General features: G+C 41.1%; 1 protein-coding gene across 1 annotated transcript; it reads left to right on the forward strand.

The window, feature by feature from the left end:
* The first annotated feature begins 2132 nt into the window (after nt 1-2132).
* On the forward strand, nt 2133-10817 carry DDIAS (DNA damage-induced apoptosis suppressor). Its single transcript, XM_009583963.1, has 5 exons — nt 2133-2245; nt 3226-3387; nt 4554-4671; nt 7087-9645; nt 10782-10817. The coding sequence occupies exons 1-5, from the start codon at nt 2133-2135 to the stop codon at nt 10815-10817; spliced, it is 2988 nt and encodes a 995-aa protein (XP_009582258.1).
* The last annotated feature ends 816 nt before the right edge of the window (nt 10818-11633 follow it).

Here is an 11633-nt window from a genome sequence, read left to right on the forward strand (position 1 = left end):
GGCGTCTCGGGGCCGGAGTGGGAGGAGGCTGCGGGTTAAGGGGTAAAAATTGCGGTGTGAGACCTGTCACAACTGTTTTGTGTTTTGTGTTTTTTTTTTTCCTTAGGGAGAATTTAAAGCAATGAGCCCACTAGAGGGCACCAGGCACTGATGGAAATCTCGGTGAGACTTCGGAGCTGTTGAATGGCAACGCTCGTTGGAGGCTGGCAGTGGGGAGCAGCTGGAGTGCGGTGTGATTCCCTGGCTGGGTACGTGGGTCCAGAGGTTTGGGTTGGTTTGTTTATCTCAAAAAATAAAGTAAACCGGATCCATTTGTACTTCCTTTTTTAACTTATGTCCAGATGATGAGCAGTGTATTTCTACCAAAGAGAAATAGAGGTGTAGGTCTTGAGTCTGTCTGCTCTCAAGGGAGCTCTTACCAGAACCTGTGTGAATACGTACATGCTATGCTTTGACTCCCATATTTCAATGGAATATTTGAAGTATTCACTGTGTTTTCCGGGGTGTGGGTTTTTTTATTTCTGTAAAAAATGCAGATAACAATATACTTTGTTTATATAGTTCTGAGCTGAAAACCAGTTGGAACACAAAGGACCTGCTGGTTTCTCCAAGTCCACCTTCTTGGGCAATAACAAAATCAGACTTAATTTTATTATTTCTTTTTTATATATTGGTATGTTTTCCATGTACTTTTTACTGATATCTTGTACTGTAACTGAAAGAAAATAGTTCCATTTTGACAAGAATTGAAGGCATGCACCATTTAATATACTAGGTCAAATGAGTCTCTGTTAATACGTGTTCTGAAGAGAGATTTTTTCATTTTGGTTGGCCCCCCAGTAATGCTTTTACCTTTTCCTGCCTCTTTTCCTGGCCTTTCTACCATAGGGAATATTGGGATATCTGCGGTTTTTTTTTCTTCTCTGAACTACTCAGAGTAATGAGTTTAGTCACTCACATTTTTCTAGTACTCATGTTACAGATCTTGTTGTTACCAAAATGCTGAGAAAGGTGCCCCTAAGGGCAAAGGGAAAGCCTGTAAGTTGAACTTTTTTTGTGTGTGTGGCAAAATATGAACAAAATATCATTGTTGATTATTGAATGGTTTTTAACATGTAAAAGCTGTACTTGAGTCTCCTTTCTCTCTTTTGCCTTTTGCCTCCCTGAGGGAGTTATGGGATGAAGGTGTGAAATTCATCTCCTATTCTGAATTTATTCTGCAGCTTACATTGAAGAGAAGTGTGTGTTTAGCTATTACTGTGATAAAAGTGCTTTTGCAAAGAAGGATTTTTAAGGTGTCCTTTAATTCAGCTGTAGAGAACATATTGGCCGTTTAAGTTGGAACTCTGCTTTGAGGTACTTTAGGGTATTTTTGTCTGCATGTTTCTAGCATCTGCTGAGGAAAAAAGTTAACTTTCTAAAATAGGAGAAGTTTCCTAAAAATTTATATTTTGGACAGTATAGTGATAATAGAAGTAAGATAGTTCTGCAGGAAAGTAATACTGAATAAAAATTATTTGTTTATTTATTTTAAATAAACATTTCAGCATTTATTTGTCAGTTCCATATGTCCTCTTTGTTGAAATCAATGGTAAATACTGTAGAGCTGTCCCTTTGGCTCAAAGGGCATGAGTATAGTTGCTGTTACGAGCCCTTTTGAGATTTTCTGGGCATCTTCTCCTTTCAAAGTCATTAGTATTGAAGGTGTTTGCAGAATTACAAGCATAGAATCGTTTCAGTATTTTAACCCCATGTTGTGACTTCATTCTAAATTAAGGAAAAAAAATCAGAAACAGATTTGCTGCAGTACTGTGCTCAAGGATAGTCCCAATAAAGATTCCATAAATACAAATGGGAATTTGCATGATTTATCTGCAATGGTGTTGCAAATATCATGAACACTTGCTTCTTATTACGTATCTTCATCTTTTTTTTCTTTTTAAAGGGTTATTTAAGGTTAATAATAGATGTTGCCTCAGTTGGGCTACTGTTTTCAGAGATCATCATTTCCTGAGGGTTGCCTTTCAAAATGTTCAAACAACCCGACTAAAAGCAGTTAATATTAACATCTCATAAAATGAGAACTCTTTAAACCATTTTGATTGACTTGTTTCAGGTGATGCTGTGAGCACATGAGTAGTGTGAGAGGACTCTTGGCTGCCTCTGTAATTTCCGTCCAGAACTCCTGCTTCATCTATCCTGCCTGTCAAAAATGCTTTTCTAGGCTGATACTGGATTCTAGGAGGTATGTCCTGTTTTGGGGTTTGTTAACTGCAACTGTCAGAGGCCTTGGGAATCGCTGGGAGCTGAACACAAAACAAATTGGTGAAAATTCAGCCATTGTAGAAATAAGTGCTAATTTCAGATATCTAAGTTACTTATCACTATTTAGATCTCTTTGTATTCCAGTAGCAGCTTGGAGGTTGTTACGGATCAAGAGTTCTATTGTGTTCATTGCCATGCAATATCGAAAGACAGTTTAGGAGAATAAATGAGGTGTTTTAATAGCTTCCAACTGCATCCACTGCAATCCAGTTCTGTGCTGTTCCTAAGTTGGAAAGCATTGGTTGAAAGCCTCTCCAAATCAAATCCTAAATTTTTTTTCTTCTCATTCTATAAGTGTAATGCATCAGGTAGTCCTGTATGACTCTTTCACTTAACTCTGTCCAAAAACATATGAGCTTTCCTTTTTAATCCCACTGTTATGTGAAATCTGTGATACACAGCAGAACGGTAACTCAATGAATGTCAGCACTAAATGGAAGGAGCTGACTTTGCAAAGCAAGAATATCTGTTGTTTCAAATGCTGAAGTAAAAGATAACAGTGCTGTTTCCTGATGATTTTTTAAATCTAGGTATTATACTAAAACTACAGGAAGAAAAATCCCAAACCAGAAAAAAATGCAAAAAGTGGGGGTGCAGGGAATTAAAAATTACTCCCCGACAGGTCATTCAAAGCCCACTGTTTCCAACTTCACAACAGGCTAGCATTTAATAAATCAATAAAAGAAGCCGGACGGATTCTGTCATGATGCAGACACCTTGCTGAGCCTATGGTAAGATTAATGCCTCAAGAAGTAAAGAAAGAATCTTATAGTTTGTAATGGAATATTTGATACATTATAGTAGTAATATTTACGGCTGCAGGTAAGTTCTTACTTCAGCAGTGATTAACAAACGTTCAGGTATTCAATCTTTTTTTATCCTTCTGTTGTCTTTTGTCAGGTTTAACTGTCTAAAATGCGGCTGCACAGGTGAAGCTAAAGATGCAAGCTACAGATATAGATTGTCCCTAAAGATTGCTGACACTAATGATTTGTTTGACGTTACCGTGTTTGGAAGTTGCTTAGATCCATTCTTTGGGGTCACCGCAGAAAATCTGCAGAGGTAAGGAATGGTTTGTTTCTAACTATATAGCTGCTGCTTTTTTTTCAGCCTAAAAAAATTGAGATGAGCTTGCATGTTGGGGAGACGAGTGGGAAGAAGCTGCTAAAGTGCTCCCTTCCAGCATTTCCTTGGTACCCATCACCTTGAGAAAATGCTGAAGTTTGGTTTCTTCCTGAAATCTTGAAATTTTGAGATGGATTACTTCTACGTAAGAGATCCTCCACTTGTCTATTGAAGGCAGCTACCACCTGTGAAGCGAGCTTCACAGTTTGTTTGGTTGGGCTTCTTCCTTGCGTCCTTCCTCCTTTATTTGAGATGATTGAATTTCCTTTGGCTAATGTCAGATTACTAAGTAAGTTGGCTTTTCCAGAGATTTAAACGTATTTTTTCCTCAAGATTTTAGAAGAAGAATCTTAAGGTAGAGATAGAGCCTTTGGGGTTTGGGGTTTTTTTTAACAGTTTGGCTTTTAAAAAAAAGTGTGCACCTTATGACTTTAATTCAATATGACCAGATTTTCCTTTAGCAAGAAGGGATTTCTAAGAAAGCCTGTTAGCCCTCAGAGCCTGACCACCTACATTATAAACTTCAGACTTTCTGATATGTGAAACTGCTAAGATGGGATATTTGGATACATTCACTGCTTGTTTCTCAATTCTGTTATTTTCCAATGACTTGTGTTATCACTGTGTCAATGAGGAACACTTTTTAAATCCCTATTAGCAGCGTTAATAACATACTCATAGGCATTCTACATTAGACCGCTGTACTACTGTCAGCTGTGAAAAACAGAGTTATTTGCGTGTCTTAATATGGATGCTGCAGTTGCTGTAAAGGTGCGGGCAGAAAGGATGTGTAAGCAATAGCAACATATTGACAGCATTAATCATTGTGTTGATACAAAAATCACAGCCACCAGGGAACACCCGAAAGTTGTGTGTGTATTAAAACTATTCAGAGCGGTTGTTTTGTTTACTTCTATTTCACTGACAAATTAAGTGAGCTAAACAATTGAATTCATAGGTTCATGGTTTCCTGTTTTCATTCTATGTTTAGTTTAAGCTACCGCAGTATCTTCTCTTTAGCATGTGTCCTACTTATACTACAGCTAAAATGCTATGTAAGGCTTCCTCTGTTGATCCAATACTTCTATATGTTTTTACTCAAGGTGTATTCAAGACTTCAATCAGCTGTCAGGAGAAACAAACACAGGTGCGTCTCCAGGAGTGTTAGTTCAAGCAGTGGAAACCTGTTTCATTGGAAAAAGATTTATATTTGGAGTGAAGGTAACTTCTAATCCACATTACTCTCTTATAATGAGTTTTTTCATTAGCTTGTAGCCAGTTGGGGGCATAGACTGAGTTATCAAAACATCTTTTGGGAATTTGAGAAAATTTAGGGCTAGGACATGGGAAGGATTCTGCTCCTCTTCCTCCAGACTCCTGTGTTATTTTAAATGAGTCGCATCCAAAAGTCATCTTGAATGGCGGTAGTCAGCTTGACAGCTTGTCAGGGCCGCTTTTCAGAGAGCCTGAGCAGTGCCAGGCTCCTGCGCATATCAGTAACAGCTTGGAGTCTGTAAAAAAACTGTGTACAGTTCAAGCAAGAAACAGACTGTTTTTTCAAGCACTGCCCTACCTTTCCCACGCTGGATAGTCTCCTGGTGTCTGAAATGTAAGAAGCACATCTCCCTGCAGCATTTTGATATTTCTGGATTTAAGAGCGTGTTTAAAAATGTTGATAAAGTACAGCTGTTCAGTATATGCATCTGTGGCTCTTTTATGTATTTCACAGACTTTGACACACTAGTTCATAGTAATATTTCCATAGAAACAGTCTTCTAAGTTCTCTTGAATTGGTGCTTGTGTGAGTCATTCATATTATGAAGTCTGGTGAGCTAAATCCTACCTGGCAGGTGTTTTTCCTCTCCCACAGGTACCGTGAGGTTTGTATCTGAGCTGAGATTTTCCTAATGCACAGCATCTTAAGTAAAGGAAGTTGGAGGACTTAATGGATTAATTTTACTTAACTGGAACCATTCACCAGGTCTCTAGGTGTGATGCCTTTATGAATATAAGTAATCCTACATGTCAACAGCCTTGTGGCTGCTCCTGCACACACAAGGACTGAACACACATTCGAAGACCATTTGTTCAGCCTTTGGCTGTAGACATTTCTGTATAGTTGTGTTCAGCTATGCACACAGTTGCACTCTCCCAGATAAAATTCAAACTCAACATAACATACTTTTTTAAGACTTAACCTAGAAGGTTAACAGCCTTCAGCCTCAACCTTTGCATAGACTCAGGGAGTAGGAGGGTTGTTGAACTTGAAGACAGCTATATTTGCTTTTTGGCCTCTCTGGCATTGCCAGACCTTGAGGGGGAGGTGAAAAAGGGTTTATCCACTTCTCAAAATATTATATAATTCCTTCTGCTTTTAATATCATTTTTCACGTGTGATTTCTGTGTAGAGAGAAGCAGGTTCTATAAAGAATTGCAGCTGAAGCTCCTTTGAAACACTACTCTCCAAATAAATGATAAGCAGTTTATCATCTTACTCTGCTGTGCCTCGGAACATTTTGATAACAGCAATGGCAATGCGCCTGAGCTGGCAGATGGCTAGTATGAGGCTATGGTTTGGATTTGTGCTGGGAACAGTGTTGATAACACAGGGATGTTTTCGTTACTGCTGAGCAGTGCTTACACAGAGTCAAGGCCTTCTCTGCTCCTCACCCCACCCCACCAGCGAGGAGGCTGGGGGGGCACAAGAAGTTGGGAGGGGACACAGCCGGGACAGCTGACCCCAACTGACCAAAGGGATATTCCATACCATATGACATCATGTTCAGCATATAGAACTGGGGGAAGAAGAAGGAGGGTGGGGAGATGTTCAGAATTATGCCATTTTGCTTTCCCAAGTAACGGTTATGCGTGATGGAGCCCAGCTTTCCTGGAGATGGCTGAACACCTGCCTGCCGGTGGGAAGGAGTGAATGAATTCCTTGTTTTGCTTTGCTTGCACGCGTGGCTTTTGCTTTACCTATTAAACTGTCTTTATCTCAACCCACGAGTTTTTTCACTTTTACCCTTCCGATTCTCTCCCCCATCCCACCTGGGGGAGTGAGCAAGCGGCTGGGTGGGGCTTAGTTGCCGGCTGGGATTGAACCATGACAAAGATAAAGGTTGTAGCTTATTTCTCTTTCACAGAGGTAGCGCATAGAAAACATCATGCTGGCTTTGATAGGTGAGCTGCCAAGTCAGGTATCTGGTACCAGAGTGCTTTGCTTCAAATACTGCCCAGTGTCTCCTAGAGAGAAGAAAGCATTGGCCTTAGGCAGCTAGCTGTTTGCATGGAACTGCACTGGAGGAAGCCCGGAAGCACCCAGTGCCCTAAAGTGAGGAAGAAATTTTCTGTGAAGTCGTTTCTTAGAATTCTTGGTTGTTTTTCCAGCTCCAAAACCCTGCGTAATTGCAACAAGCAAAGAACCTCTCACTGTGATGCCCTTTATAGCCCTTGCCAGTGCTTATTTCCCAGGGAGTACTGCTTTGTGTGACAGACTGTTTTGTATTCTCTTCCCTGCAGATCCTGACAAAAAGTGAGACCTAAATTTAAGTCTGACTTAAAAGACATGTGTTAATTTTTCTTTTTCTATCACAAAATAAAGCATTGTACTAAGGTTTTTTTCTTTTTCCCCAAAAGGGTTGTGCAAGGGAAGATGGAGGGCATTCTGCTGCCAGCAGCATCTTGCAAAACTGTTCCAGAATTAATAGAAGTACAAAAAACCTTACAGCTTGCCAGATCTTCCTGCCAAACGCTGCTGTTACTGGCTTTACAGTTATCAGCTATTTCCATCGGCTCCTGCAGTTGGCAAAATTCAGGAGCTGTAAAAACAGCTCATACTTACCTGATGCACCTTCAGCTCCAATAGATGAACCTGTGAGTGAGCTCAGCGGCTTGTCTAGCCTGAGCAGAAACTCCTGTTTTGTTCAGTCTAGTGGCAGAGAAAGTTTTTTAGGGTCCTGGCAGCAGTCCTTCAGCCTGACTTCATCTGTTGCTTGGGTGACAGCGGAAGACTTGCCCACTCTGGAAGTGGGAAAGCTGGTGAGTGAACAGCATGAACAAGAGGGGAGGCCTGTCTCTGCAGAATCGTGCAGTGTAAGCCTCAACAATCAAACTCTTTGGGATTCACAGTTTTGCAGCTCTTCTGTGAAGGAAGGGGAGAAAGAGAAGGATAATGAATTGAGTTCACAGCCTAGTTGGACTGACAGTATCTCTGCAACTGATAAATTAGAGAGAGTATCCTCTTCAAAGACTGAGTGTTCACATGGAAACAGTTCCAGGTTGTTACAACACCCCTTGGAATTTGGGGTAAAAAGCATTTACCCAAAGACTAATAGTAGAAGTTATTCTTACCCAGAGAAATCCCACAACTCCCTTTTTTATGAGAGGGATGCCTCAGCTTGTAATCACGTAGCTGGAGTGTCTCAGACGGACTCTATGCTTTGGGATGAGCTCCCATTCTCAGAAAGCCTAAATGAATTTTTAGCCAGAATAGAAGATGGCAAGAGTGTTGTAACATCACTCAGCCTTGATGCAGGCAAACAGGCCCTTCTTGAAAGTAGCAAGGGTGTAAATCTTAATGAATCGTATCCCAGGCAAACCCTAATAGCTGGTGGTTTGCCTGAAGCGAATGTCTCGGGGAGATTCTTGCCACCAGCAGAGAATGATAGCTGGGAGAACATATTGCTTGCTTGTCTTCAGTCAAATGAAAATCCTCCGAGTGATGAGGTGTCACAATATGAGTCTTCCTCTAGTGTTTTATCTTCAACTGACAAGGACTATGGCACATCTTGCTTTATACCTAACCCTCATTTACCTATTCTGTCACAATCCTTGCCAGTTACATCAGAGCCTTCTGTTTCTGAGAGCAGATATGTGCAGTCCAAAGAAGCAAATATTGACATTTCAAAGTCATCTTGGTCTTTTATTAGTCTGCAGTGTACTGCTGAACGTGGAGAAACTTCCTGTTTGAAAAGGAGCAAGGCAGCTACTTGTGTGCATTCTGCACATGGTAGCTGTTTAGCTGGTTGTGAAAATAAAGAAAATTATTCTACACCAAGCCAAAGAACGGATCTTACATTCACAGGGGCATGGGACTCTGATGCAGCAACTCCCAACAATACAAGAAGGATATATAAAAGAGAATTGAAACCATTGACAGAACTGTCAGAAAATACCTTCAAAAGTGTTAATAGGAGAGAGATGCTGTGGAACAGTATCTTCCCTGAAGGCATCTACAATGCTTCCGCTGATCTCTTTGATGCAAGTGCAAGAGAGGTAGCAAAACTGGTAGAATTCCTAAATAAGTCTTGTCATTCTTTAACACAGGAAGATACTTTGACAGAAAAGGTCACAGCTCCTGAATTGGTGCTTTATCCTGGAGATGTTTCCTGTAACAGTTCAAAACCGAGCTCATCCCTACACAGGTCCCCTCCTGCTTTTAGTAAGCACAGTACACCAGTAACTTACTCCTTTTGTGATTCAGAATGCAATTCAGTTAGTGCTCAAGACTTTGTTCCTTATTCACAGTCAACTCCTATGACAAAACCTCTCCGGAAGCTGTGGCCTGTTGGGGAAAGAAGCTCTTCTGTCACTATCTTCACCCCTAAAAATCCCACTAAAATCCATTCCAAATGCAAGCGATCTAGGTCTTCCTTTCAAAACACTCTGTTGCAGCAGCTTACTGGCAGGTTAGTGAAACGTGGAAGGCCAAGTAACAGGGAAGACGAAAGTAATAGCTTTGTTTCACAGCAGTTCCTTAACAGCCAACTGCCTGCCAACTTTGAGGAGTGGATCCCTCCATCTGCAAACAAAAAGTTGAAACCAACTGCATCTTTAAACTTAAAAACAGTTAGCTGGGCTACTGACTTGCAATCGACCTGTGGGCACGTTGGCAGGAACCCTATTTCTGAAAGCAAAGAGCACAGTGAAAATGATGTATGCTCCAGAAATGGGAGATTAAACCCTGAGGATACAGCCAGGATTCTAACAACTCCTGTATCTGCAGATGTCACCAAGGCCTTGTTTTTGACCGATACAGTCCTGGAAACTTGTTCCCCTTCAGAAGGCAAGAATCTCCTCTCAAGTGCAAATTATTCAGGGGGTATATTGGAAGGGGCAACTGGCTGGTCTCCTGAGTTGTTCTTCCAAGCACAGAGCCCTTTTTCCAATGCCGAAATATTAAAAAAAGATAGTTCTGTGCTGTGTTCTTTTTAATTATTTTCAAGACTTTTGGGAAGGAGCCAGTAGAAGAAAAGAGCTGTTTAAAATCAAATTGTTGTACACCTATTGGCATACGTATTCCTAAGATGAGTTGTATTTATTTGCAGAGCTTTGTAACACAGAGATGGGGGAAAACTGAATTTGCAGTTACTTTATTTTATTGTAAATTAACTCTAGAACGTGCAATAAAAACTTCTGTAAATGTGTGAGTATTTAATAGATGTTTCTTTGTCAAGTACAGGTAGGTGAAGTGTTTTAGCCTTCAGTGTTGTCTTTTCATCACAAGAAGAGCCCTGGAGTCCATGTCCACTCCAGATTCTTACCCAATGACTCTCTGTGGAGAAGGGCCAAGTTTTCATCAAAGAATTTCAAATACCGTATGGGAGCCTCGTATTTGAGCCCACTTGGGATCCTATGGCAGAGTTGAGCTGGGTGGAGGGGACCATCCTGAGAGGTTGGTAGCAGCTCCCAGTTTTCCTGCAGGCTTCTTCAAGTTAAAGACTGCTAGTGGCAGATTCCTGGCTGTGGCTTTCCTCATCCTTGCTTTGGGGTTTTCCGTATCCCCCACCCAGAACAGCTGCATTTAGGATCATTGAATAGAGAAATCTTGGAGCTGCTGCTGCAAGCTTGTAGGTCAGGTCCTGCAGAAGGATGTGGGAACCTGATGGCACAGGATCCCATCAGTCTGAAAATGCCAACTTGTAGAAGCAGAAGCTGGCCTAAAATTATCTGCTGTGATTTTTTTGGAGGCATAGAATGAATATGTACCATTTACATTGTGGCTGGTGACAAGGAGACTCTACTTGGTTCATTCTCTGCTACAAGACAGACATTACTGCGTTTCTATGTTTGAGGCCTCACTTCATTTCTAATGCACCTACTTAAGCCCCAGACTCAGTCTTTGTTCAGAAGAGTTTTGTGTCTCTGCATGCAAGGAACAAATTGTATCAATACTGATAACTAAAGCACTTTACATTCAGGTTATAAACACACCACCTCTGCCTTAGGAAATCTGAGAGGCAGAAGTTGCTGGAAGTTAGAAGAGTGTTGTGGGAATGTATCATTTTGTGATCATCTTGTTCCTGTATATTTTACTTACTATCTGTTGTTAGTCGCTGTTGGAGTCGGGGCTAGAAGGACTTCTGTGAATCTGAAAGGCTTCTCTAACCTTACATTCACCTGGTCTCACAATAGGTACCTCACTGGGCTATGCACACAAACCAGTGTTTTAAGGCAGGACCTGCCAAAGACAGCCAATGGAAACCATGTTTAGGATGGGTGAAAAAAACAGACCTTTGGAATTTGAGCTGTAATCTTTGTGTGCCTTCGTATCTCTTCTATAAAATAAATCTGTACCTGTTTTTTTTTTTCAGGACACTCAGGGAAGTATGAGGGCAGTTACTCTCTCACCACCTTGTCCTTTATCCACTATTTTTAGCATGGATCACCCTTACAGAACATATAGGTAAACCTTTTTAGGTTTACCTATACCTAAGTGCTGCACCTTCTGATCAAATGCATTTCTCATTGAGGGATGGGAAGAAGAGTATCTGAAATCAAACAAGCTGCTTCTGCAGCTGAGCAGGGTATTAATGAGATACAGCCTCTCCTACCGAGGGCACGGGGGTGCTGAGGCTGCAGGCATTGCTGCAGGCTGAACGAAGAAAACAGTTCCTCATGGCTACACAGCAGGTCTGCTCAGGCAAATTCACTTTACAAAGAAGTTTTTCCATAGCAGACAGTGTTGGTTTGTTGGTTTTTTTTTTTCCACTACTTCCTTACGGTTGAGGAAATTGGGGCACAGGTTCAAAGACTTGCCCAACATTAAGAGAGCATGGAGCCTAGCTCTGGATATCACTGAAAGACCTTAACCAGCAAACCATCTTTTCTCCTTGCTGTCCTACCCAGCAAGATGCTCAAGCACAACCCAAAAGTTCTTCCTGCTGTTTAAGGATGCTGCAACA

The sequence above is a fragment of the Fulmarus glacialis genome, unplaced genomic scaffold (genome assembly GCF_000690835.1).
Source record: "Fulmarus glacialis isolate BGI_N327 unplaced genomic scaffold, ASM69083v1 scaffold44728, whole genome shotgun sequence".
Taxonomy (NCBI): domain Eukaryota; kingdom Metazoa; phylum Chordata; class Aves; order Procellariiformes; family Procellariidae; genus Fulmarus; species Fulmarus glacialis.

What these genes read in the sequence shown, in the direction of transcription:
- DDIAS (XM_009583963.1), top strand. Translation starts at nt 2,133, where the DNA reads ATGAGTAGTGTGAGAGGACTCTTGGCTGCCTCTGTAATTTCCGTCCAG. An exon ending in ACCGCAGAAAATCTGCAGAG is followed by an intron (nt 3,388 to 4,553) that starts GTAAGGAATGGT and finishes TTTTTACTCAAG; the next exon opens with GTGTATTCAAGACTTCAATC. An exon ending in GATTTATATTTGGAGTGAAG is followed by an intron (nt 4,672 to 7,086) that starts GTAACTTCTAAT and finishes TTTCCCCAAAAG; the next exon opens with GGTTGTGCAAGGGAAGATGG.